General features: G+C 41.0%; 1 protein-coding gene across 1 annotated transcript in view; it reads left to right on the forward strand.

The window, feature by feature from the left end:
• SEPTIN14 (septin 14) overlaps window positions 1-23,412 on the forward strand; it is a 74,473-nt gene that overhangs the window by 32,931 nt on the left and 18,130 nt on the right. Inside the window, exons 7-8 of the mRNA XM_010380543.2 lie at window positions 10,899-10,995; window positions 23,206-23,374. Coding sequence (XP_010378845.1) covers window positions 10,899-10,995; window positions 23,206-23,374 — 266 coding nt within the window. The remainder of the gene's footprint in view (window positions 1-10,898; window positions 10,996-23,205; window positions 23,375-23,412) is intronic.

Below are 23,412 nucleotides of genomic sequence, written 5' to 3' on the forward strand. Positions count from 1 at the left end.
GTGTCAAAACATTCTACTTTTTTTTTTTTCTTCATGATGCCAAAGTTCTTATGATGGTTTCTTCTCATCTGGGAAAGCTGTCACTTTTTATTTTTGAATTTACTTTAATTTAGATGGGGCTTTCCCCCCTTGTGGGTATAACTATAGTGTCTATTGGGTAGGGGGCTTTGGCTTTGTTTCTTTTTCTTTTTTTTTTTTTTTGAGACAGAGTTTCACTCTGTCGCCCAGACTAGAGTGCAGTGGTGCAATCTCGGCTCACTGCAAGCTCTGCCTCCCAGGTTCACGCCATTCTCCTGCCTCAGCCTCCCAAGTAGCTGGGACTACAGGCACCCGCCACCACGCCCGGCTAATTTTTTGTATTTTTTTTAGTAGAGATGGGGTTTCACCGTGTTAGCCAGGATGGTCTTGATCTCCTGACCTTGTGATCCACCCGCCTTGGCCTCCCAAAGTGCTGGGATTACAGGTGTGAGCTACCACGCCTGGCCTGGCTTTGTTTTTTTTAGCCCTGTGCCCTTCTGTCAGTAGACTTTTTATTGGTTTGTGCCATTTAACCTCCATGCCAGTAAGTGGCACTTATGAGTAAGAGCCAGCTATGGCAGAATCAGATGGTGTGTGTTTGATCTTTGTTTACTGTGATTTCCTCTCTGTTGTTTCAGGTGATAGGCTGGTGTATGTAATGCCTAGACTCTGAGTTGCCTGTTCAGCCCAGAAGGGAAGACAAAGCTGGGCAGAGCTGGACCATAAAGCTTACCCACCAACATCTCAATGATGAACATGAACAGTAGCCTTTACAGGGGTGGCTGGGGTAGCTCCTGGTGAAGTGCTCACAGGTCTCTGTGGGGGGGAGGAGCTGTACCAGCTCTGCCTCCTATGTAGGTAGGAACATGATCTGTTTCCCTATCCTACCCCTGTCCCAGACCTCATGACTCTTAGTTCAGACAGACACTGTCATCTATCTCCAGGTCATAATGTAGCCAAGAGCCATTGAAAATGCCCGTCTTGTGGCTCTTCACAGGAGCAACCTCAGGGTAGGACCTCTTCCCTCAGCCCAATACAGACAGCCCTGTGGCTTGCCTGTTCTCTCATGCAGGAACGCTGCTACTTTGTGTACATAGGGGAAGCAGCTTCACCTTTCAGCACAGGAGGGTGGGTTTCAGCTGTTGTAGTGTCGGCCGGCTGGGTCAGCACAGCCCTAGTCTCCAGAGGGAGTGATCAGGTGCCAATGGTGGACTGGGCTAGCCATTTTCTTGATTCTCAGATCCCTATATGGTGCTCTGGATGGCATGCATAAGTACTGGAGGGACTGGATCAGAAACAGGCTGGCATATGTGTCCTCAGGTACCCAGAGTTCAGGTGCTGGCTGTGATAGAGAGGGGCAGGCTGGCCCCCACACAACTGGCAGAAGACTTAGGCAGGGGCAAGAAGAATGCTCAGGCAACTGCAGAGTGTTAAAGTGACAGCAGTGTCAGGGCTGATTGCAAGTACCTGGGGGCTGGGCTCTCAGAAGAGTGCCAGGCCACAGCTGAAACGATCAGATGGGAGCACTGTTCTTTATTCTTTTTTTTTTTTTTTTTTTTTTTTTGAGACAGTGTTTTGCTCCTGTTGTCCAGGCTGGAGTGCAATGGCATGGCCTCGGTTCATTGCAACCTCTACCTCCTGGGTTCAAGCAATTCTCCTGCCTCAGCCTCCTGAGTAGCTGGGATTACAGGCACCCTCCATCACATTGGCTAATTTTTGTATTTTTAGTAGAGATGGGGTTTTGCCATATTGGCCAGGCTGGTCTTGAACTCCTGACCTCAGGTGATCTGCCTGTCTCAGCCTCCCAGAGTGCTGGGATTACAGGCGTTAGCCGCCGCGCCCAGCCCATCCTTTATTCTTAAAGGACAGCTTTTTGGGGGTAAAGTATTCCTTTTGGTCTTTCTCTTCCAGTACATTGAGTCGTCCCACTGTTTCTTGACCCGCAAGATTTCTGTTGAGATATCCATTGATAGTCTTACGCAGGCTCCCTTATATGGGACAAGATATTTTTCTCTTGCTGCTTTCAAAATTCTCTTTGTGATATAGGTCAGGGTATACAAAGATTCAGTTTTCAAAATGAGTAAGTTCTGAAAATCTAATGTACGGCAGTGTGAATATAGTTAACAATACAACATTGTATACTTGAAATTTGGTAAAAGAGTAGATCTACATGTTCTCATCCCCCAAAAAAGCAAAGAAAATAATAATTATTTGAGGTAATAAATATGATAAATAACTTAATTGTGGCAATTTTTTCACCATGTATATACATATTAAAACAAGCTGTACACCTGAAATATATACAATTTTATTTCTCAAATACGTATTTATTTCTCATTCACAGAGGGATGTGAATAATTAAAGGAGAGAGAATCATTTAAAAAACCCTCCAAATCCCCAAATTCTATCTTTGACATTTGACAATTTAATTATAATTTGTCTTGGTGTTTACCTATTTGGGTTTTGAATATTTGGGCTTCATGAATGTGGATGTTAATTTCTCTACCTAGATGTGAAAAGTTTTCAGACATTGTTTCTCTAAATACTATTTCTGTTTCTTTCTCTCTTTTCTTCTTCCGCGATTTCTATAATGCATACATTGGTTTGCTTGATGATTTTCCATTTGTTCCATAGGCTCTCTTCACTTTTTCCATTCTTTTTGTTTTTGTTCATCTAATGATAATTTCAAATAATTTGTTTTAGAGTTCACTCATTCTTTCTTCTGCTTGATTGAGTCTTGTGTTGAAGTTGTCCACTAAAATTCTCAGTGCAATTATTTTACTTTTTAGAGTCAGAATATTTGTGTGTTTTTCATTTCTTTATTGAACTTCTAATTTTGTTCATGTATTGTTTTCCTGATTTCATTTTGTTGTTTATCTGTGTTTGCTTGAAGCTTATTTAGCTTTTTTTTTTTAGACAATTATTTTGAATTTTTGCCGGGTGTGGTGGCTCACACCTGTCATCCCAGCACTTTGGGAGGCCGAAGTGGGTGGATCACCTGAGGTCAGGAGTTTGAGGCTAGCCTGGCCAACATGGTGAGGCCCTGTCTCTACTAAAAATACAAAAACTAGCTGGGTGTGGTGGTGCACGCCTGTAATCCCAGCTACTTGAAGGCTGAGGCAGGAGAATCACTTGAACCTGGGAAGTGAAGGTTGCAGTGAGCTGAGATCACACCACTGTACTTCAGCCTGGGCGACACAGCGAGACTCTGTCTGTCAAAGCAAACTAGCACGATTATTTTGATTTTTTTTCAAGTAGCACGTGGATCTTCATTATTTTAGGGCCAGTTAATGGCTCTATATTAGAGATATTTTTTCTCTTTTTTTTGTGGGGTCATGTTTGATTCTTTGTAATCTTCATAGTCTTGCATTGGTCTTTGCTTATTTAAAGGAGCAGTCTTGTCTTCTTGTCTTTACACACTGGTTTTATTAGGTAAAGACACTCTCATGTTAGGCTCCCAACTAGCGTAACTACCTTAGGGACCATGGTCATGTGGGATGGATCGGGTCCTGGTCTTCTCTGGGTTCTGCAGTCTGTATGTGGGTGAAGCTCATGGAAGGACTTTGGACAAGGAGCTTCAGTGCTTCAGGCATGTGGGGTTGGAGCCAAGTCCACAGAGAAATGCGGATGCTTATAGGTCTGCTGAGTCTGGACTTAGTGTATTTGCTACTAAGGTGTGAGCCTGCCTTCTTTTTTTAAAAAATTTATTTATTTATTTATTTATTTATTTATTTATTTATTTATTTTTTTTTTTTTTGAGACGGAGTCTCGGTCTGTCGCCCAGGCTCAAGCCTGTAATCCCAGCACTTTGGGAGGCCGAGACGGGCGGATCACGAGGTCAGGAGATCGAGACCATCCTGGCTAACACGGAGCCTGCCTTCTTAAAGGGGCTTTCCTTGGTCTTCAGATGTACTAGAATATCATAATCTGCTATCTGGATCCCAAAGCTCCCACAGTGGCACTTTTGTCCATAGATGCTTGCCAAATTAGCATTTTCTCGGGGGATAAGAACTGGGATCTTCTAGTCTCTTATCTTGCAGGTGTCACTCTCCTTTAATTCTTTAATCATGGTGTCTCTTAGATCTATGGACATAATTGTAATGACTATTGGAAATAAAATATTTTTTTGATAAATCCAACATCTGAGCAGTCTCACAGCCAGTTTCTGTTGACCACTTTTTTTCTTTCTTTTTTAGGGACATATTTTATTTTATACATTCTGTGTAACATTTTGTTACAAATGGGGTATTTTGGATACTGCATTGTAACAACTTGGGATGCCAGTTCTATCTCCTCCCCTAGAGCTTGTTATTGTTATGTATTTGTTCAGTAACTGGCAGAATTGTTTGAGTAAAGTCTGTTTCTCCTTCTACAATGTTAAGCTTCTGATGTTGCTCCTCCTTAAGATGCAGTTTTAGGCAGGCCCATAGCTGCACTGAATGAAGTGGTTTTGGTTGCCCTCTCTCTTTTCACATGATCATACCCAGCTGATAAGCTCCACTCATTGCCAGCTGATTGCTCAATTGTTTGCAGCACTGCCCTGTTAAAGATATTGTTCTCTAAATGAATTCTATCAAATTGTCTCCTTTTAAGGAATGATTTCTGAGGTCAGTGTTTGACATTTGTTGCAACCCCAGGATGCCTCCTCCCAGTTTTCTTATTATTGTTTCTGTCTTGCAAACTAGTTGGATTACAATTTAGCCTTTATTGGAATCACCTTATAATTTTATTTCATCCCAACTTCCATCCTTCTTTTTTTTTTTTTTGTGAAATGGAGCCTCACTTTCTCGCCCAGGCTGGAGTACAGTGGCATGATCTCGGGTCACTGCAACCTCTGCCTCCAGGGTTCAAGCAATTCTCCTACCTCACCTTCCTGAATAGCTGGGATTACAGGCACCCGCCACCACGCCTGGCTAATTTTTGTATTTTTAGTAGAGACGGGGTCTCACCACATTGGCCAAGCTGGTCTCAAACTCCTGACCTCAAATGATCCACCCGCCTCCGCCTCCCAAAGTGCTGGGATTACAGGTGTGAGCCACACGACCGGCCCCATCCTTCTTTTTAAATGTAAAATACTTTTATTTGTTTTTTGAGTGGTTTTACATTTGTAGAAAAATTGAGCGGAAAGAACAGAGATCTTAAGGCCCTCCCTTGATTTTCTTCTATTATTAACATCCTGCCTGAAGTGTGGTACATTTGTTACACTTGATGAGGCAATATTGGTAAGTTGTAAAGTTCATATCTGACAAGTCTTCACTGTTTGTGTTGAACATTGTATGGGTTTGAACAAATGTCTAGTGACCTCTATCTACAGTAACATTCACCATAGTTTCACTGCCCTAAATATCACCTGTACTTGACCTATTCATTTCTGTCTCCTTCTCTTCCCTTTACCCTTGGCTACTATTGATCTTTTTACTCTCCATAATTTTTAATTTTGGGAATATCATATAGTTGGAATCATAGTTCATGTAAAACTTTCGGATTGGCTTCATCCACTTAGAAATATGTATTTGAGTTTTCTCTGTGTCTTTTTTTGTTGCTTGATAGCTGATTTCTTGTTATCACTGAATAATATTTCATGTTTAGGTATGCCACAGATTGTTTATCCACTCACCTATTGAAGGACATCTTGGATGCTTTCAAGTTTAGCAATTATGAACAAAGTTGCTATAAACATTTGTGTGCAGGCTTTTGTACGGACACAAGTTTTCAACTTATTTGGATAAATACTGATGAGTGCACTTCTGGATCATGTGGTAAAAGTACATTTAGTTTTGAAAGAAACTGCCAAACAGTCTTACAATGTGGCTATGCCATTTTGCATTCCCACAGGCAATGAGTGATAGTTCCTGCTGCTCTGTATCTTTGCCAGGATTTGGTGTTGTCAGTGTTTTGGATTTTGGAAATTTAATTTAATTTTTTTTTTTTGAAATGGAGTCTCATTCTTGTTACCCAGGCTGTAGTGCAGTGGCGTGATCTTGGCTCACTGCAACCTCCACCTCCCGGGTTCAAGCAATTCTCCTGCCTCAGCCTCCCAGGTATCTGGGATTACAGGTGCACACCACCATGCCTGGCTAATTTTTTTGTATTTTTAGTAGAGATGGGATTTCACCATGTTGGCCAAGCTGGTCTTGAACTCCTGACCTCAGGTGATCTGCCCACCTCAGCCTTCCAAAGTGCTGGAATTACAGATGTGAGCCACTGTGCTCGGCCTAAAAAAAATTTCTAACTTTTATTTTAGATTTAGTGGGTGGAAATTTAGTAATTGTGTAGTATCATGTATTTTTCTTCTAATTTGCAATTCCTTTAGGATGTATGATGTTGATCTTCTTTTTTACATGCTAATTTCTTAACTGAATATCTTTTTTGTTGAGGTGGCTATTTGGATCTTGTGCTCATTTTTAGTTGAATTGTTCATTTTCTTGTTGTTGGGTTTTAAGAGTTCTTTGTATATTTTGAACATCAGTCCTTTATCAAGTGTGTGTTTTGCAAAGATTTTCTCTCAGTCTGTGGCTTATCTTGTTATCTGTAGCAGTATCTTTTGCTAGCAGAAGTTTTAGTTTTAATGAAGTTCAACTCATCAATTCTTTCCATTCATCGATGATGTTTTCAGTGTTATATCGATGAAGTCATTGCTAAACCCAAAGTCACCTGCATTTCCTTTTATGTTATCTGTTGTGGGGGAATGATGACTATCTGGACTGGTGGCGCAGGCATAAAAGAATTTACCTTATTGAGGCAGAGGTTGCAGTGAGCCAGGATTGCACCACTGCACTCCAGCCTGGGTGACAGGGTGAAACTCTCTCTCAAAAAAAAAAAAAAAAAAAAAAAAAAAAAATTACCTTGTTGTAGGTAGGGAAGGTAGATTTATTAAAGAAAGTAGGAAAATACATTGCTGGGGGGGCAAAGGGCAGCTTGCAAGAAAGAAGCTGACTACAAACAAAGGATTGCTCGAGATTTTATAGGCTAGTTCTTAGGCTGTAGAGGCTGACGAGGGCTTTGTGTAGTGCTGATAATGCCAAGGTTGTGAAGCAGGATTCTTCTTAGTCATCTTGCTTGCCAGGGACCTCCAGCCAGTGGCACCCCTACCTAGGCCTTGCTTGGGCACGCTACCTGCCACACAGGCGGCTTCCAATACACTTGGCCCAGTCTGACTTGCACAGTGGCTGGGCCTGCGGCTGGACCAGCATGCCCCAGCCTGCCTGTGTTATAGCTTCTACCTGAGATCGGGGGTTCACGAGCTCTTTTCCCACATCCAAGAAGAATGAGGATACCCTGACAATTGAAGGATGAGGAAGGCAGAGAAAAATTTTATTGAGTGATGGAACAGCTCTCAGTGGAGAGGGGACCTGGGGGTGGTTTCTCTCCTTGTATAGCTAAGCCCAGGGCTTATATGGGCTCAGAATAGGGGAGTGCATGCTGATTGGTTTGTGAATATGCAGAAAAGTTAAAACAAAGGCATGACCCAAAGGTGGGCACAACAATGTAAAAAAAAAAAAACAATTGGCTGGGCGCGGTGGCTCAGGCCTGTAATCCCAGCACTTTGGGAGGCCGAGACGGGCAGATCATGAGGTCAGGAGATCCTGGCTAACATGGTGAAACCCCGTCTCTACTAAAAAAAATACAAAAAACTAGCCAGGCGAGGTGGTGGGCACCTGTAGTCCCAGCTACTCGGGAGGCTGAGGCAGGAGAATGGTGTAAACCCGGGAGGCGGAGCTTGCAGTGAGCTGAGATACGGCCACTGCACTCCAGCCCGGGCCACAGAGCGAGACTCCGTCTCAAAAAAAAAAAAAAAAAAGAGCACCAAGCAGGACGACAGCTTCTCAGTCCGGTCTGTGGATTTGACTTGTAGCTTGGCTTTCAGGTTTTAAAGTGTCCTTGGATTAGAGGTGGTGTTTCCCTGGGGACTTGCCCCTACCTGCTTAGGCATTTGTCTGCCTCCTGCTGCTATCAGTGGCAGTGAGCTAACTTGCAATTTTTTGTATCAGCTGAGGGTCTGCTGATAGCTAGGCACAGGAAGATTGTGAGTTATTTGTGCAGGAGGGCTGTGTAGCTTATCTGTTTCTTCTTCTTCTTCTTTTTTTTTTTTTTTTGGTTTCCCCTGCTCCCACCAGCCTGACTGTCCTTCCCTAATAGGACTCTACATTATCTTCTAGGAATTTTATCATTTTATGCTTTACATTTAGGTCTATGATCCAATTGGAGTTAATTTTGTGAAGTATGTAAGGTCTGTTTATAGATTCTTATTTTTGCATGTGAGTATTCATTCCAGCACCATTTGTTGAAAAGAATTATCTTGTCCACCTTGAATTCCCATTGCTTCTTTGTCAAATATCAGTTAACTATATTTGTGTAGGCATATTTCTGGGCTCTCTACTCTGTTCTATTGATCTGTTTATCTATTATTTTGCCCATGCCATGCTGTTTTGATTATTATGGCTTTGTAGTAAATCCTGAGGTTGAATAGTATATCTTCCAACTTTGTTCTTCCTCAATATTGTGTTGGCTATTCTAGTTTTTTTTTTGTTTTGTTTTGTTTTGTTTTTCTTTTTTTTTTTTTTGCCTTTTCATAAAAATTTTGGAATTAGTTTGTTACTAGTCACAAAATAATTTGGTAAAATTTTGATTGGGATTGTGGTGAATCCATAGGTTAAGTTATGGAAAATTGACATCTTGACAATATTGAGTCTTCCTATCCATGTACCTGGAATGTCTCTCCATTTATTTAGATAGTCCCTGATTTTTTCAATAGAGTTTTGTCATTTTTCTCATCTAGAACCACTATGAAAAACAGTATGGTGGTGATATGGTTTGGCTGTGTCTCCACCCAAATCTCAGCTTGAATTGTATCTCCCAGAATTTCCACAAGATTTGGGAGGGACCCAGGGGAAGGTAATTGAATTACGGGGGCTGGTCTTTCCCATGCTATTCTTGTGATAGTGAATAAGTCTCACAAGATCTGATGTGTTTATCAGGGGTTTCTGCTTTTGCTTCTTCCTAATTTTCTTTTGCTGCTGCCATGTAAAAAGTGCCTTTCACCTCCCACCATGCTTCTAAGGCCTCCCCTGCCATGTGGAACTGTAAGTCCAATTAAACCTCTTTTTCTTCCCAGTCTCGGGTATATCTTTATCAGTAGCATGAAAACAGACTAATAGAGGTGGTTTGTCCAAAACTGAAAATAAAATTATGATACGATCTAACAATCCTCTTTCTGGGTATATATCTCAAAGAATTGAAAGCAGAGTCTTACTTAGATATTTGTAAAGCCATATAAATTGTATTACTATCCACAGTAGCTGAGAGATGGAAGCAACCCAAATGTCCATCAACGGAAGAATAGGTTAGGAAGTATTAACTCTGTACTCTGTATTTGATTCCATTGGTCTACATGTCTGTCTTTATGCTACTTCCAAACTATTTTGATTACTATAGCTTTGTAATATGTTCTGAATTCTAGAAGTGTGAGACCTCTAACTTTGGTCTTTCTTTTCAATATTTTTTTGGCTATTCAGGTCCCTTGGGATTGCATATAAATTTTTGGATGGGTTTTCTCTGTTTCATGGCCTGTTTCTCCTCCAAGGCAAAATCTCTGAAGCAGGTTCTGGAATTGTGGGTGGAGACAATGGCATGTTATCCCCTCTCCTGAAGTTTCAGGCACCCACTGGTAACTGAGGAGGAGCAGCAGTCTGAGGTTCTTTGGATTACTTCCCCACACAATGAACCACTGCCTCATGAACTAGGCAAGGATGGTCAGGGCCTTCATATTCTCTGTTTGCTGCATCCAAGGCAGGGCCCCTATTTCACATGTAGGTCTTGAGTGGTAAAAGGGAGCCTCCAACTCTCAAATGAACTTGCCAAGGACTTAGCCTCAAAAACAGGTAGATGAGGGTTGGATGTGGAATGCTGTATTGTCTCCGGTTTTGGAGGGCAGTAGTAAAGACGACTAAACTCTATTTGTGTAAATATTTTATGCTAGTAAATACCTGAAATATTAGCTTACATTTGAAAGATGACAATTTTCTTTTTTTTTTAAGATGGAGTCTCACTCTTGTTGCTCAGGCCGAAGTGCAATGGCACAATCTCAGTTCACTGCAACCTCCGCCTCCTGGATTCAAGCAATTCTCCTGCCTCAGCCTCCCAAGTAGCTGGGATTACATGTGCCTGCCACCATGCCCAGCTAATTTCTGTATTTTTAGTAGAGATGGGATTTCACCATGTTGGTAAGGCTGGTCTCAAACTCCTGACCTCAGGTGATCTGCCCACTTCGTCCTCCCAAAATGTGAGAAAAATGATGTCTACTAAAAGTCTTTTTTCTCTGTGTTTCCCATAGCAGGATACCTTGCTTTAGGCTCTGCTCAGTAGACAGTTTCCAATTGTGTGCACAGCCTGAGACTGATGCTGACAGAAACCGATTAGTGCATACTGTCAAGTCTTAAAATGAGATGCAGGGTAGATCCCTGTCTAATTAAATTTATTACAATATCTTCATCTCTGTCTTTTTTTTTTTTTTTTGAGATGGAGTCTTGCTCTGTTGCCCAGGCTGGAGTGCAGTGGCGTGATCTCAGCTCACTGCAAGCTCCACCTCCCGGGTTCACACCATTCTCCTGCCTCAGCCTCCCGAGTAGCTGGGACTATAGCGCCCACCACCACGCCTGGCTAATTTTTTGTATTTTTAGTAGAGACGGAGTTTCACTGTGTTAGCCAGGATGGTCTCGATCTTCTGACCTCGTGATCCACCTGCCTTGGCCTCCCAAAGTGCTGGGATTACAGGCGTGAGCCACTGCACCCGGCCTGTCATTTTTATAACAGGAGTGAGAGTAATAGAGTAAGCTCTATTGGTGCTAGAGAATTCAATTCATGTCATTCTTGTTCTTTAGGCGCTGTTACCCTTTGCTGTGGTGGGGAGTATGGATGAAGTGAAAGTTGGAAAAAGGATGGTCAGAGGCCGTCACTACCCTTGGGGAGTTTTGCAAGGTAAAAATGAAAGAGGGCAGGCTTTGGAATGATTAAGTTAAATATATGTGTATCACTCGCAGTCTCAAAGTAACATTTTAACTTGAGTTGGTAACTCTTGTAATCTGTAAGTTAGCGGTTACTAATGAGGAACACAAACTCTGTTTTATTTAAACTAATGCTTACTTTGACCATGATTCATTCTCATAGAAGTTTGCTGAATGCTGCTTTAAGCCAAAATCTGCAGAGTCTGGGAAGAACCTCTTTGTTTATCCAGTGCTCCCAATGCACCATGTACATATTATCTGTCTCTGTGTCAATCATGACATTGAGAATGCTGGAAAGCACTTTAAACAAAATGGAAGCAAAAATACTAGTGTGTAGACATGTTACATAAATTCATTACTACCTAATGTAGAAACCATTTTAAACTGGTCACTAGAAATAAGAGTGATAAGCCTTTTAAAACAAGAAAGTACAATTTACCTTTGGCTAAAGATTATACCTTTGACATTTATATTATTATTTAGCATCATACTAAGTTAGAATAGTGTAGTAAGCAGTGATTTATTGTCTTGTTCATATACTTGTGGCACTAATTATTGGGGAATGGAAGATTTCTACTTGTGCTGGTTTCCAAATGATGTTTTTTGTTTGTTTGTTTGTTTGTTTGTTTTTTGAGACAGAGTTTCACTCTTGTTGCCCAGGCTGGAGTGCAGTGGTACGATCTTGGCTCACTGCAACCTCCACCTCCCGGGTTCCAGCTAGTCTCCTGCCTCTGCCTTCCGAGTAGCTGGGATTACATTCGCTCACCACCACACCCAGCTGAATTTTGTATTTTTAATAGAGACGGGGTTTCACCATGTTAGCCAGGCTGATCTCGAACTCCTGATCTCAGGTGATCCACCTGCCTTGGCCTCCCAAAGTGCTGGGATTACAGGCATGCCCAGCCCCAAATGATGTTTTTTTAAAATTGACATATTAGAAATTTTAAAATTTGTTAAACATACTTAAAACTTAATGTTTTAATATTTATTATATTATGTTGTATTACATACTAGTATATGTTATGAAGTATATATCTATACTATATGTTGATGTATAAAATTTGGTCACAGTATTAATCACAATAAACCATATATTGTGGTCAATCTTCTGGACCTGATAAACACAGGAGACCCATACAAATTATTTTTCATTAATTAATTAATCTTAATTGACAAATAAAATTGTATGTACTTATGTACAACATGATGTTTTGAAATACATATACATTGTGGAATGGCTAAATTGATATAATTAACATGTGTTATCTCAATTATTTTTGTGATGAAAACTTAACATCTATCTTAGTAATTTTCAAGAATATAAAATATTGTTATTAACATAGTCATTATGTTGTACAATAGATCTCTTTAACTTGTTCTTATCTAACTAAAATTTTGTATCCTTTGACCAACATCTCTCCTACCATACCCTCTACCTAACTCACATAACTACCATTCTACTCTCTGTTTCTACAAGTTTAACTTTTACTATTAGTGAGATCATTTACTATTTGTCTTTCTGTGCTTGGCACACTCACTTAGTGTAAAGTCATCCAGTTCCATCCATGTTGCTGCAAATGATAGGATTTCCTGATTTTTAAGGCTGAATAGTATTCCATTGCACATGTATGCCACAGTTTTTTCTTCATGCATCTATTCATGGACACTTAGATTGCTTCCATATCTTGGATCTTGTGAATAATGGTAGTGTAGGTATCTCTCTGACATACTGACTTCATTTTTGGGAGGTAATATATCCAGTAGTGAGATGGCTGGATCATATGGTAGTTGCTTTATTTTTAATTTTTTGAAGAAACTCCATACTGTTTTTCATAATGGCTATCCTAATTTACATTGCCACAAACAGTGCACAAGGGTTCTCTTTTTTCCATGTCCTCACCAGCACTTGTTGTCTTATTGATAATAGCCATTTTAGCATGGGTGAAGTAAAAGCTTATTGTGTTTTTAATTAATTAATTAATTAATTTTTTTGAGATGGAGTTTAGCTCTTGTTACCCAGGCTGGAGTGCAATGGTGTGATCTCAGCTCACTACAACCTCTGCCTTCTGGGTTCAAGCAATTCTCCTTCCTCGGCCTCCCAAGTAGCTGGGATTACAGGCACATGCCACCATGCCTGGGTAATTTTTTTTTTTATTTTTAGTAGAGACAGGGTTTTGACTTGTTGGTCAGGCTAGTCTCTTGCTCCTGACCTCAGGTGATCTGCCCGCTGCAGCCTCCCAAAATGCTAGGATTACAGGCATGAGCCACTGTACCAGGCCTGTGTTTTTTAATTTTTAATTTTTATGGAGACCTAGTAGGTGTATTTATAGGGTGCGTGAGATACTTGATACTGGCATTCAATGTGCAGTAATAACATCAGGGTAAGTAGAGTACCCATCAACTCAAGCATTTATCCTTTCTTTGTGTCACAAACAATCCAATTACACTCTTTTAGTTATTCTAAAATGTACAGTAAATTATTGTTGACTGTAGTCACCCTTTCATGCTGTCAAATACTAGATCTTATTCATTCTATTTATATATTTGTACCCATCAACCATCCCTACTTCTCTCCCTCCCAATCCTTTCCTAGCTTCTGGTAATCAATATTCCACTCTTTACCCCCATGGGTTCAATTGTTTTAATTTTTAGCTTCACAAATGAGTGAAAACATGTGAAGTTTGTCTTCCTGTGTCTTGCTTATTTCACTTAACACAATGTCCTAGGTTCCATCCATGTTGTTGCAAATGACAGGATCTCATTATTTTTTGTGACTGAATAGTACTCCATCATGTATATGTACCACATTTACTTTATTCATTCATCTGATGATGGATACTTAGGTTGCTTTCAAATCTTGGCTATTGTGAACAGTGCTGTAAGAAACATGGGAGTGGAGCTATCTCTTTGATATACTACTTTCCTTTCTTCTGGGTATACACCTACTAGTGAGATTGCTGGATCATATGGTAGTTCTACTTTTAGTTTTTTGAGGAAACTCCATACTGTTTTCCACAGAGACTGCACTGATTGATATTCCTACCAACAGTGTACAAGGATTCCTTTTTCTCCATATCCTCACCAGCATTTGTTACTGCTTGTCTTTTGGATAAAAGCTTTTTTAACTGGAGTGAGATGATATCTCATTGTAGTTTTTATTTGCCTTTCTCTGGTAATCATTGATGCTGAAAACCTTTTCATTTGCTTATTTGGCGTTTAAAAAAACCCCACAATGAGCAGTTACTTCACACATGTTAAAACAGTTATTATCAATAAGACAAAAGATATATGTAGGTCTTCTTTGGAGAAATGTCTATTCAGATCTTTTGCCCATTTTAAATTAAATTATTAGATTTTTTCCTATTGAGTTGTTTGAGCTTCTTAAGTATATTCTGGTTATTAATCTCTTGTTAGATAAATAGTTTGCAAATATTTTCTCATTGTGTAGGTGGTCTCTTCACTTTGTTGATGATTTCCTTTGTTTTGCAGAAGCTTTTTAACTTGAGGTGATCCCATTTTTCTATTTTTGCTTTGATTGCCTGTGCTTGTGAGGTATTACTCACTAAATGTCTTAAAGAGTTTCCCCAATGCTTTTTGCAGTCATTTCATAGTTTGAGGTCTTAGGTTTAAGTGTTTAATCCATTTTGATTTGATTTTTATATGTGGTGAGAGATGAAAGTCTAGTTTCTTTCTTCTGAAAATGGATATCCAGTTTTCCTAACACCATTTATTGAAGCACTTATCCTTTCCTCAATGTATGTGCTTGGCACCTTGGTTGAAAATGAGTTCTCAGCCGGGCGCGGTGGCTCAAGCCTGTAATCCCAGCACTTTGGGAGGCCGAGACGGGCGGATCACGAGGTCAGGAGATCGAGACCATCCTGGCTAACACGGTGAAACCCCGTCTCTACTAAAAAATACAAAAAAAACTAGCCGGGCGTGGTGGCGGGCGCCTGTAGTCCCAGCTACTCGGGAGGCTGAGGCAGGAGAATGGCGTAAACCCGGGAGGCGGAGCTTGCAGTGAGCCGAGATCTGGTCACTGGACTCCAGCCTGGGAGACAGCGAGACTCCGCCTAAAAAAAAAAAAAAAAAAAAAAAAGAAAATGAGTTCTCTGTGGCTGTGTGGATTTATTTCTAGGTTCTGTATTCTGTTCCATTGGTCTATGTGTCTGTTTTTACATGGATTCCATGCAGTTTCACTTATTATAACTTTGTAGTATATTTTGAAGTCAGGTAGTGTGATTCCTCCAGTGTTGTTATTTTTGCCCAGAATTGCTTTAAGTATTTTTTTTGCTTCATATACATCTTAGAATTGTTTTTTCTTTTTCTATGAAGAATGTCATTGGTGTTTTGATAGGGATTGCATTGAATCTGTAGATTTCTTTGGGTAGTATGAACATTTTAACATTATTATTGATTCTTCCAATCTATGAACATGAACTATGTTTCCATTGTTTTATGTCCTTTTCAATTTCTTGCATCATTATTTTATAGTTTTCATTGTAGAGATTTTTCATTTCTTTGGCTATGTTTATTTCTAGGTATTTTATAGCTATCGTAAATTGGATTAGTTTTTATTTCTTTTTCAGATTGTTCACTCTTGGCATATAATAATGCTAATAGAATTGTGAATTTCTTCTCTGTGTTGTCTTGAATTTCATTGAGCTCTTTTAAAACAGCTATTTTGAGTTCTCTGAAAGGTTACATATCTCTGTCCTGAGATATATGATTGGGATTGGTCATTAGTGGCTTATTTGGTTCATTTGGTGAGGTCATGTTTTCTGGGATGGTCTTGATGCTTGTCAATGTTCATCTATGTCTGGGCATTGAAGAGTTAGATATTTATTGTAGTCTTTGCAGTCTGGGCTCAATTGTGCCTGTTCTTCTTGAGAAGGTTTTCTAAGTATTCAAAGGGAATTTACTAGGGAGTACCCTAAGCCCAGTAACACTGTGACTCTTGCAGACTCATACTGCCTCAGTGGTCTTGGATAATATCTGGGAGAATTCCCTGGATTATTAGGCAGAATCTCTCAAACTCTTTTCTCACTTTCTCCCAAACAGAAGGAGTCTCCCTATGCTAGATTGCTTGGAGTTGAGGGAAGGGTGACATAGTCACTTCTGTGGCCACCACAGCTGGAACTGTACTGGGTCACATATGAAGCCAGCAAATTACTGGGTCCTGTCGAAGGCCCATGGCAACTACTGCCTTGCTACTACTGACGTTTAAGGCCCAAGGGCTCTTTAGTCAGCAGGTGGTGAGTCCTGCCAAGCTGGGTCCATCTCTTCAGTGAAGCAAGTTCCCTTTTGTCCCAAAGTGGGTCTAGAAATGTCCAGGAAGTAGGGCCTGGAATTGGGGGTTTCAGGAATCAGTTTAGTGGTGTGTTTTCCTGTGGCTGAGCTGCTACTCAAGTTGTAAGACACAGTTCTCTTCTAATCTTCCTTCTCTTTCCCACAAGTGGAAGGAGTCTCTCTTTGAGCTGCACTGCCTGGAGTTGGGGGAGGTGTGATACAAGCACTTCTTGGCCACCAAAACTGGTGTCTCGCTGGGTCACGCGCATTCCCATTCTACTGGCTCTGAGCAAGCTCAGTACCTGGATTTGCCTAAGGACTGCAGACCTTGTGGCCTGACTGCCTTTCAAATTTATTCAGGACCCCAGGGCACTTTAATTAACTAGTGGTAGAGGTAGCTGGAACTGAAGTTCCTATCTGTCTCTGGCATGGGGGATTCCTCTTTAGTGGGAGCTAGGTTAAATGCTCCCTTTGGCCGGGAGTGGTGGCTCACACCTGTAGTCCCAGCACTTTGGGAGGCCGAGGCAAATGGATCACCTGAGGTCAGAAGTTCAAGACCAGCCTGACCAATATGGTGAAACCCTGTCCCAACTAAAAATACAAAAATTAGCTGGGCATGGTGGTGTGCAGCTGTAGTCCCAGCTACTCGGGAGACTGAGACAGGAGAATCACTTGAATCTGGGAAGTGGAGGGTGCAGTGAGCCGAGATCGCGTCACTGCTCTCCAGCCTGGTTGAAAGAGTGAGACTCCATCTAAAAAAAAAAAAAAAAAAAAAAAAAATGCTGCCTTTGTGGGCACTAGCAGAATTCTGCCCTGTGTTGTGTTCCACTGTGACAGGGCAGTCACTGAGTTCCAATGCAAAGTCCCATAATCACTTCACTCTCCCTCCCCAAAGCACACAGATTCTCTCTCTGTTCAGTATGGTGCTGCTGGGGGATGAATGTCAGATGGTATAGGCTATGCAAGACTCTCTTTACTACAATCTTCAGTGCCTCTTTTCTTGATATAATGTTAAAAGCAGATACTGTGATTGCTCACCTGATTTTTCATTCTTATGAAGGTGCTTTCTTGCATGGATAATTGTTCAATTTGGTGTTTATGTAGGGGGATGATTGATGAGGGGTTCTATTCAGCTACCTTGCTCCACCCCACTCCCCATTTTAGCAATTTTGAAATATACAGTATCTTATTATTAACTGTAGTCACCATGCAGTGCCATAGATCACTGAAGCTTATTCCTCCAGTCTAACTACAACTTTGTACCATTTGATCAATATTTTTCATTTCCCCATCCCTCAGCCTCCCAACTTTCCTCCACTCACCACCTGTCTACTCTCTATCTCTGTGAGATTGATATTTTTAGTTACCACACGTAAGTGAGACTACGCAGTATTTGTCCTTCTGTGCCTGGTTTATTTCTCTTAGCATAATGTCCTATGGTTTCATTCATGTTTTACACATGACAGGATTTCATTCTTTTTAAAATCCTGAGTATTTTTAAAAATATTTTAAAAATCTTTAGTATTTTATTGTATACCTTGTTGGTGGGCATTTAGATTAAATTGCTGCCATATCTTGGCTATTGTGAATAAAGCTGAAAAATAAAATGCTTAGGAATAAATCTAACCAAGGAAGTAAAATATCTGCACACTAAGAACTGTAAAACTTGGCCAGGCGCGGTGACTCATGCCTGTAATCCCAGCACTTTGGGAGGCTGAGGCGGGTGGATCCCTTGAGGCTAGGAGCTTGAGACCAGCCTGGCCCACGTGGCAAAACTCCATCTCTACTAAAAATACAAAAACTTAGCCATGTGTGGTGGCGGGCGCCTGTAATCCCAGCTACTCAGGGGGCTGACGCAGGAGAATCACTTGAACCTGGTAGGCAGATGTTGCAGTCAGCCGAGATCACACCACTGCACTCCAGCCTGGGCGACAGAGCGAGACTCTGTCTCAAAAAAAAAAAAAAAAAAAAAAAAAATGCTGGGTGCAGTGGCTCACACCTGTAATCCCAGCACATTAGGAGGCTGAGGCGGGCAGATCACCTGAAGTCAGGAGTTCAAGACCAGCCTGGACAACATGACGAAACCCCTTCTCTACTAAAAAAATAGAAAAATTGGCCGGGCGTGGTGGCTCAAGCCTGTAATCCCAGCACTTTGGGAGGCCGAGACGGGCGGATCACAAGGTCAGGAGATCGAGACCATCCTGGCTAATACGGTGAAACCCCATCTCTACTAAAGAATACAAAAAACTAGCCGGGCGACAAGGCGGGCGCCTGTAGTCCCAGCTACTTGGGAGGCGGAGGCAGGAGAATGGCGTGAACCTGGGAGGCGGAGCTTGCAGTGAGCTGAGATCTGGCCACCGCACTCCAGCCTGGGCGACAGAGCCAGACTCCGTCTCAAAAAAAAAAAAAAAAAAAAAGAAAAGAAAAATTAGCCAGGCGTGGTGGTGCGTGCCTGTAGTCCCAGCTACCTGGGAGGCTGAGGCAGGAGAATCACTTGAAGCTGGGAGGCGGAGGTTGCAGTGAGCCGAGATCACACCACTACACTCCAGCCTGGGCAACAGAGCAAGAATCCGTCTCGAAAAAAAAAAAAGAAAAGGAAAAAAAACAAAGAACTGTAAAACTGGATTTAAAATTGGAGGAGAGTTTGCCTTCCTGCCTCATCTCTGTCACTCCCTGCAGCCTCCACCGAACACCATGGCTCCTAGGAAGGGCAGTAGTTGGGTGGCCAAGACCAACTCCTTAGGGAGGTGGAAGCTCGCCTCCTTTCTTAAAGACTTCGACCGTGAAGTAGAAATACGAATCAAGTCAATTGAGTCAGAAAGGCAGAACCTCTTCAAGGAGGTGGATAAACTCTACAACATCCAGATCCTGCGGTTCCCCAAGGCACTGTGCAAAGATGAATGGCTCGACTACTTCTCCCTTGGAAGAAACAAACAGGGCTTGGAAGAGGCAGCAATATCTGACCTGGATATCACTGAAATAAACAAACTAACTGCAGAAGCTATTCAAACACCCCTGAAATCTGCTGAAACATAAAAGGTGATACAAGTAGAAGAAATGATAGTGGAAGAGGAAGAAGAAGAAAATAAACATAAGAATCTTCAAACTGCAAGAGTCAAAAGGTGTCTTCCATCCAAGAAGAGAACTCAGTCTGTACAAGGAAAAGGCAGAAGGGAAAGGTCAAGCTGTGCCATCACTGTTACCACAGCTTTGGGCTGATTGAATGTGTCCATAGTAAAACCAACTCCAAGCCTGATACCCAGGTTTGACTCGAGGGTTTTCATGATCCCTGGCCTGTGCACTTCTGCCACAGGAGAGCGGATTTACAACAAAAGCTGCTCAGGTGCAGTGACTCACACCTGTAATCCCAGCACTTTGGGAGGCTGAGACAGGTGAACCACCTGAGGTCAGGAGTTTCAGACCAGCCTGACCAACATGGTGAAACCCCGTCTATACTAAAAATACAAAAATTAGCTGGGCATGGTGGTGGGTGCCAGTAATCCCAGCTACTTGGGAGGGAGGCTGAGGCAGGAGAATCGCTTGAACCCGGGAGGTGGAGGTTGCAGTGAGCCAAGATCGCGCCATTGAACTCTAGCCTGGGTGACAGAGTAAGACTCCGCCTCAAAAAACAAAAAAATTCAAAAACACCAGCAACAAAACCAAAAGAAACAATTAATAGCAGGAAGATACAACCTGGAGATTGGAAAAAATATTTTCAACTTATACATCTGACAAGCGGCTAATGTCCTAAATATATAATATTTTTGCTATTACTCTAACAACTCAATAGCAAGAAAACAAATAACACAAGGGAAAATGGGCAAAGGACCTGAACAGGCTCTTCTCAAAAGAAGAAATACAAATGGCCAAAAGAAACATGAAAAAAAAAAAAATAGCATCTCTAATCATCAGGAAAATGCGAATTAAACGTGATAAAGTGTCATCTCATGTCTGTTAGAATGACTATTATCAAAAAGACAAACCATCACCTGTACTGGCAAGCATATGGAGAAGAGAGAATTCTTTTTTTAAAAAATTTTTATTCTAGGTTCAGGGGTATGTGTGCAAATTTGTCATGTAGGTAAATTGCACGTCATGGGGGTTTGGTGTACAGATTATTTCATCACACAGATAGTAAGCATAGTACTGGCCAGACACAGTGGCTCGAGTCTGTAATCCCAGCACTTTGGCAGGCCGAGGCAAGTGGATCATCTGAGGTCAGGAGTTCAAGACTAGCCCGACCAACATGGTGAAACCCCATCTCTACTAAAAAATAACAAAAATTTGCAGGCTTTGGTGGCGCGCTCCTGTAATCCCAGCTAGTTGAGAGGCTGAAGCAGGAAATCACTTGAACCCAGGAGGCGGAGGTTGCAGTGAGCCGAGATCACGCCATTGCACTCCAGCCTCGGCAACAGAGCAAGACTCCATCTCAAAAAAAAAAAAAAAAAAAGTACTCGCTTTTTTCAGCAGCACATATACTAACAAAAAGAAAAGAAAAGAAAAAAAAAGAAAAAAGTAAGCATAGTAGCTTTTCTGTCCTCACTCTCCTCCCACCCTCCACCCTCAAGGAGGCTCCAGCATCTGTTGTTCCCTCTTTGTGTCCATGTGTTCTCAATATTTATCTCCTACTTACAAATGAGAGTGTGTGGTATTTGGTTTTCTGTTCCTGCATTACATGGCTTAGGATAATGGCTTCAGCTCCATTCATGTTTCTGCAAAGGACACGATCTTGTTCTTTTTTTTTAAGGCTGTGCAGTATTCCATAGTGTATATGTACATTTTTTCTATCCAGTCTACCACTGATGGGCATTTATATTGATTCTGTGTCTTTGTTATTGTGAATAGTGCTGCGATGAACATACACGTGCCTGTGTCTTTATGATAGAACAATATATATTCCTTTGGGTATAAACCTGATAATGGGATTGCTGGGTCAAATGGTAGTTTTGTTTTAACTTCTTTAAGAAATTGTCAGGCCGGGCGCGGTGGCTCACGCCTGTAATCCCAGCACTTTGGGAGGCTAAGGAGGGTGGATCACCTGAGGTCAGGAGTTCGAAACCATTCCTGGTCAACATGGTGAAACTCCGTCTCTACTAAAAATACAAAAATTAGCTCGGCGTGGTGGTGGATGTCTGTAATCCCAGCTACTCGAGAGGCTGAGGCCAGAGAATCACTTGAACCCAGGAGGTGGAGGTTGCAGTGAGCCGAGATCACACTGCTGCACTACAGCCTGGGTGAGGAGCGAAACTCTGTTTCAAAAAAAAAATAAAAAGAAAAAAGAAAAAAAAAAAGAAATTATCAAACTACTTTTCACAATGGCTGAACTAATTTATATTCCCACCAACAGTGTATATATGTTCCCAAGAGAAAAGGGAATTCTTTTTTTTTTTTTTTTTTTTGAGATGGAGTCTCGCTCTGTAGCCCAGGCTGGAGTGCAGTGGCCTGATCTTGGCTCACTGCGAGCTCTACCTCCCGGGATCACGCCATTCTCCTGCCTCAGCCTCCCGAGTAGCTGGGACTACAGGTGCCCGCCACCCTGCCCAGCTTACTTTTTGCATTTTTAGTAGAGATGGGGTTTCACCATGTTAGCCAGGATGGTCTTGATCTCCTGACCTCATGATCTGCCCACCTCGGCCTCCCAAAGTGCTGGGATTACAGGCGTGAGCCACCGTGCCCGGCTGAGGAAAGGGAATTCTTAAACATCATTGGTGGGAATTGAAGTTGGTACAGCCATTTTGGGAAACAATATGAGGGTTCCTCAAAATCTAAGAATAGTATTACCGTATGATCCAGCAGTACCACTTCTGGGTGTGTACCCTAGTGGAATGAAATTGATCTGTCAAAAGACATCTGCACTCACATTTTTATTTCATTCTTTCAAAATATATTAAGACTTACTTTGTGGCCTAACATATAATCTATCCTGAAGAATGTCTTGTGTTTGTTTGAGAAAAATGTGTATTACTTTGCTGTTGGATGAAATATTCCACATATGTCCATTAGGCCTATTTGGTCCAAACTGTAGTTTAAATCTGACATTTTCTTACTGATATTCTGTCTGGATAATCTGTCCATTGCTGAAAGTAGGGTATGTAAGTCCCTTACTATTATTGTAATACAGTCTATCTCCCCCTCAGGTCTACTAATATTTGCCTTATATATTTAAAAGCTGTGGTATTGGGTGCATATGTATTTACAATTGTTATTTTTTAAATGAACTGACCTCTTCATCATGATACGATGACCTTCTTTATATCATTTTACAGTTTTTGACTTAAAGTCTATCTTCTGTGATAGGAGTATAGCTCTCCGTGCTCTCTCTTTTAGTTTCTAATTGCATGGAATATCTTTCCATGTCTTTACTGTCAGTCTGTATGTATCATTAAAACAGCTATGTGAATTTGTTGATTGGTTTTGAATATTGACTAACAGTGTCTCCTAAATATGATATATAAATGTAATTTTATAACAAAAGTGTTTACAATTGTAAGGCTTTTTTGCTAGCAGAATTTACTCTGATAAAATTATTTACACTAGTGATGTTATATTACATATTCTGTTAGCACTCCGAAATACCCAGAGGTAGTTTATAACTAACGTAATTGTTAATAAAAACTTATAGCAAATATGCATATAAAATAGTATTTCAGTATTTCCTGCTTATTCTTCAGGTAATAAGTTTAAAGCAAATTTGCTAACCTGTAAATAATATCTGCCTATGACTGGTATGTATAGTACAACTACACTTACATGGTTATAAGAATTATAGGTATTAATCAAATTGTTCAGTTGTATGTTATTTTAAATGTGTTTTGTGTTCATGTATTCATTCATGAACACTTACTGATTGTCAGGGATTGATACTGAATGTTGTTGATTCATTTTTTTTTTTAACTAGTGGAAAATGAAAATCACTGTGACTTCGTGAAGCTCCGAGATATGCTTCTTTGTACCAATATGGAAAATCTAAAAGAAAAAACCCACACTCAGCACTATGAATGTTATAGGTACCAAAAACTGCAGAAAATGGGCTTTACAGATGTGGGCCCAGACAACCAGCCAGTTAGGTGAGTAAAAATATTGCTAGCACAACCGCTAGCAAGTA

The sequence above is a fragment of the Rhinopithecus roxellana genome, chromosome 6 (genome assembly GCF_007565055.1).
Source record: "Rhinopithecus roxellana isolate Shanxi Qingling chromosome 6, ASM756505v1, whole genome shotgun sequence".
NCBI classification, from domain to species: Eukaryota; Metazoa; Chordata; class Mammalia; order Primates; family Cercopithecidae; genus Rhinopithecus; species Rhinopithecus roxellana.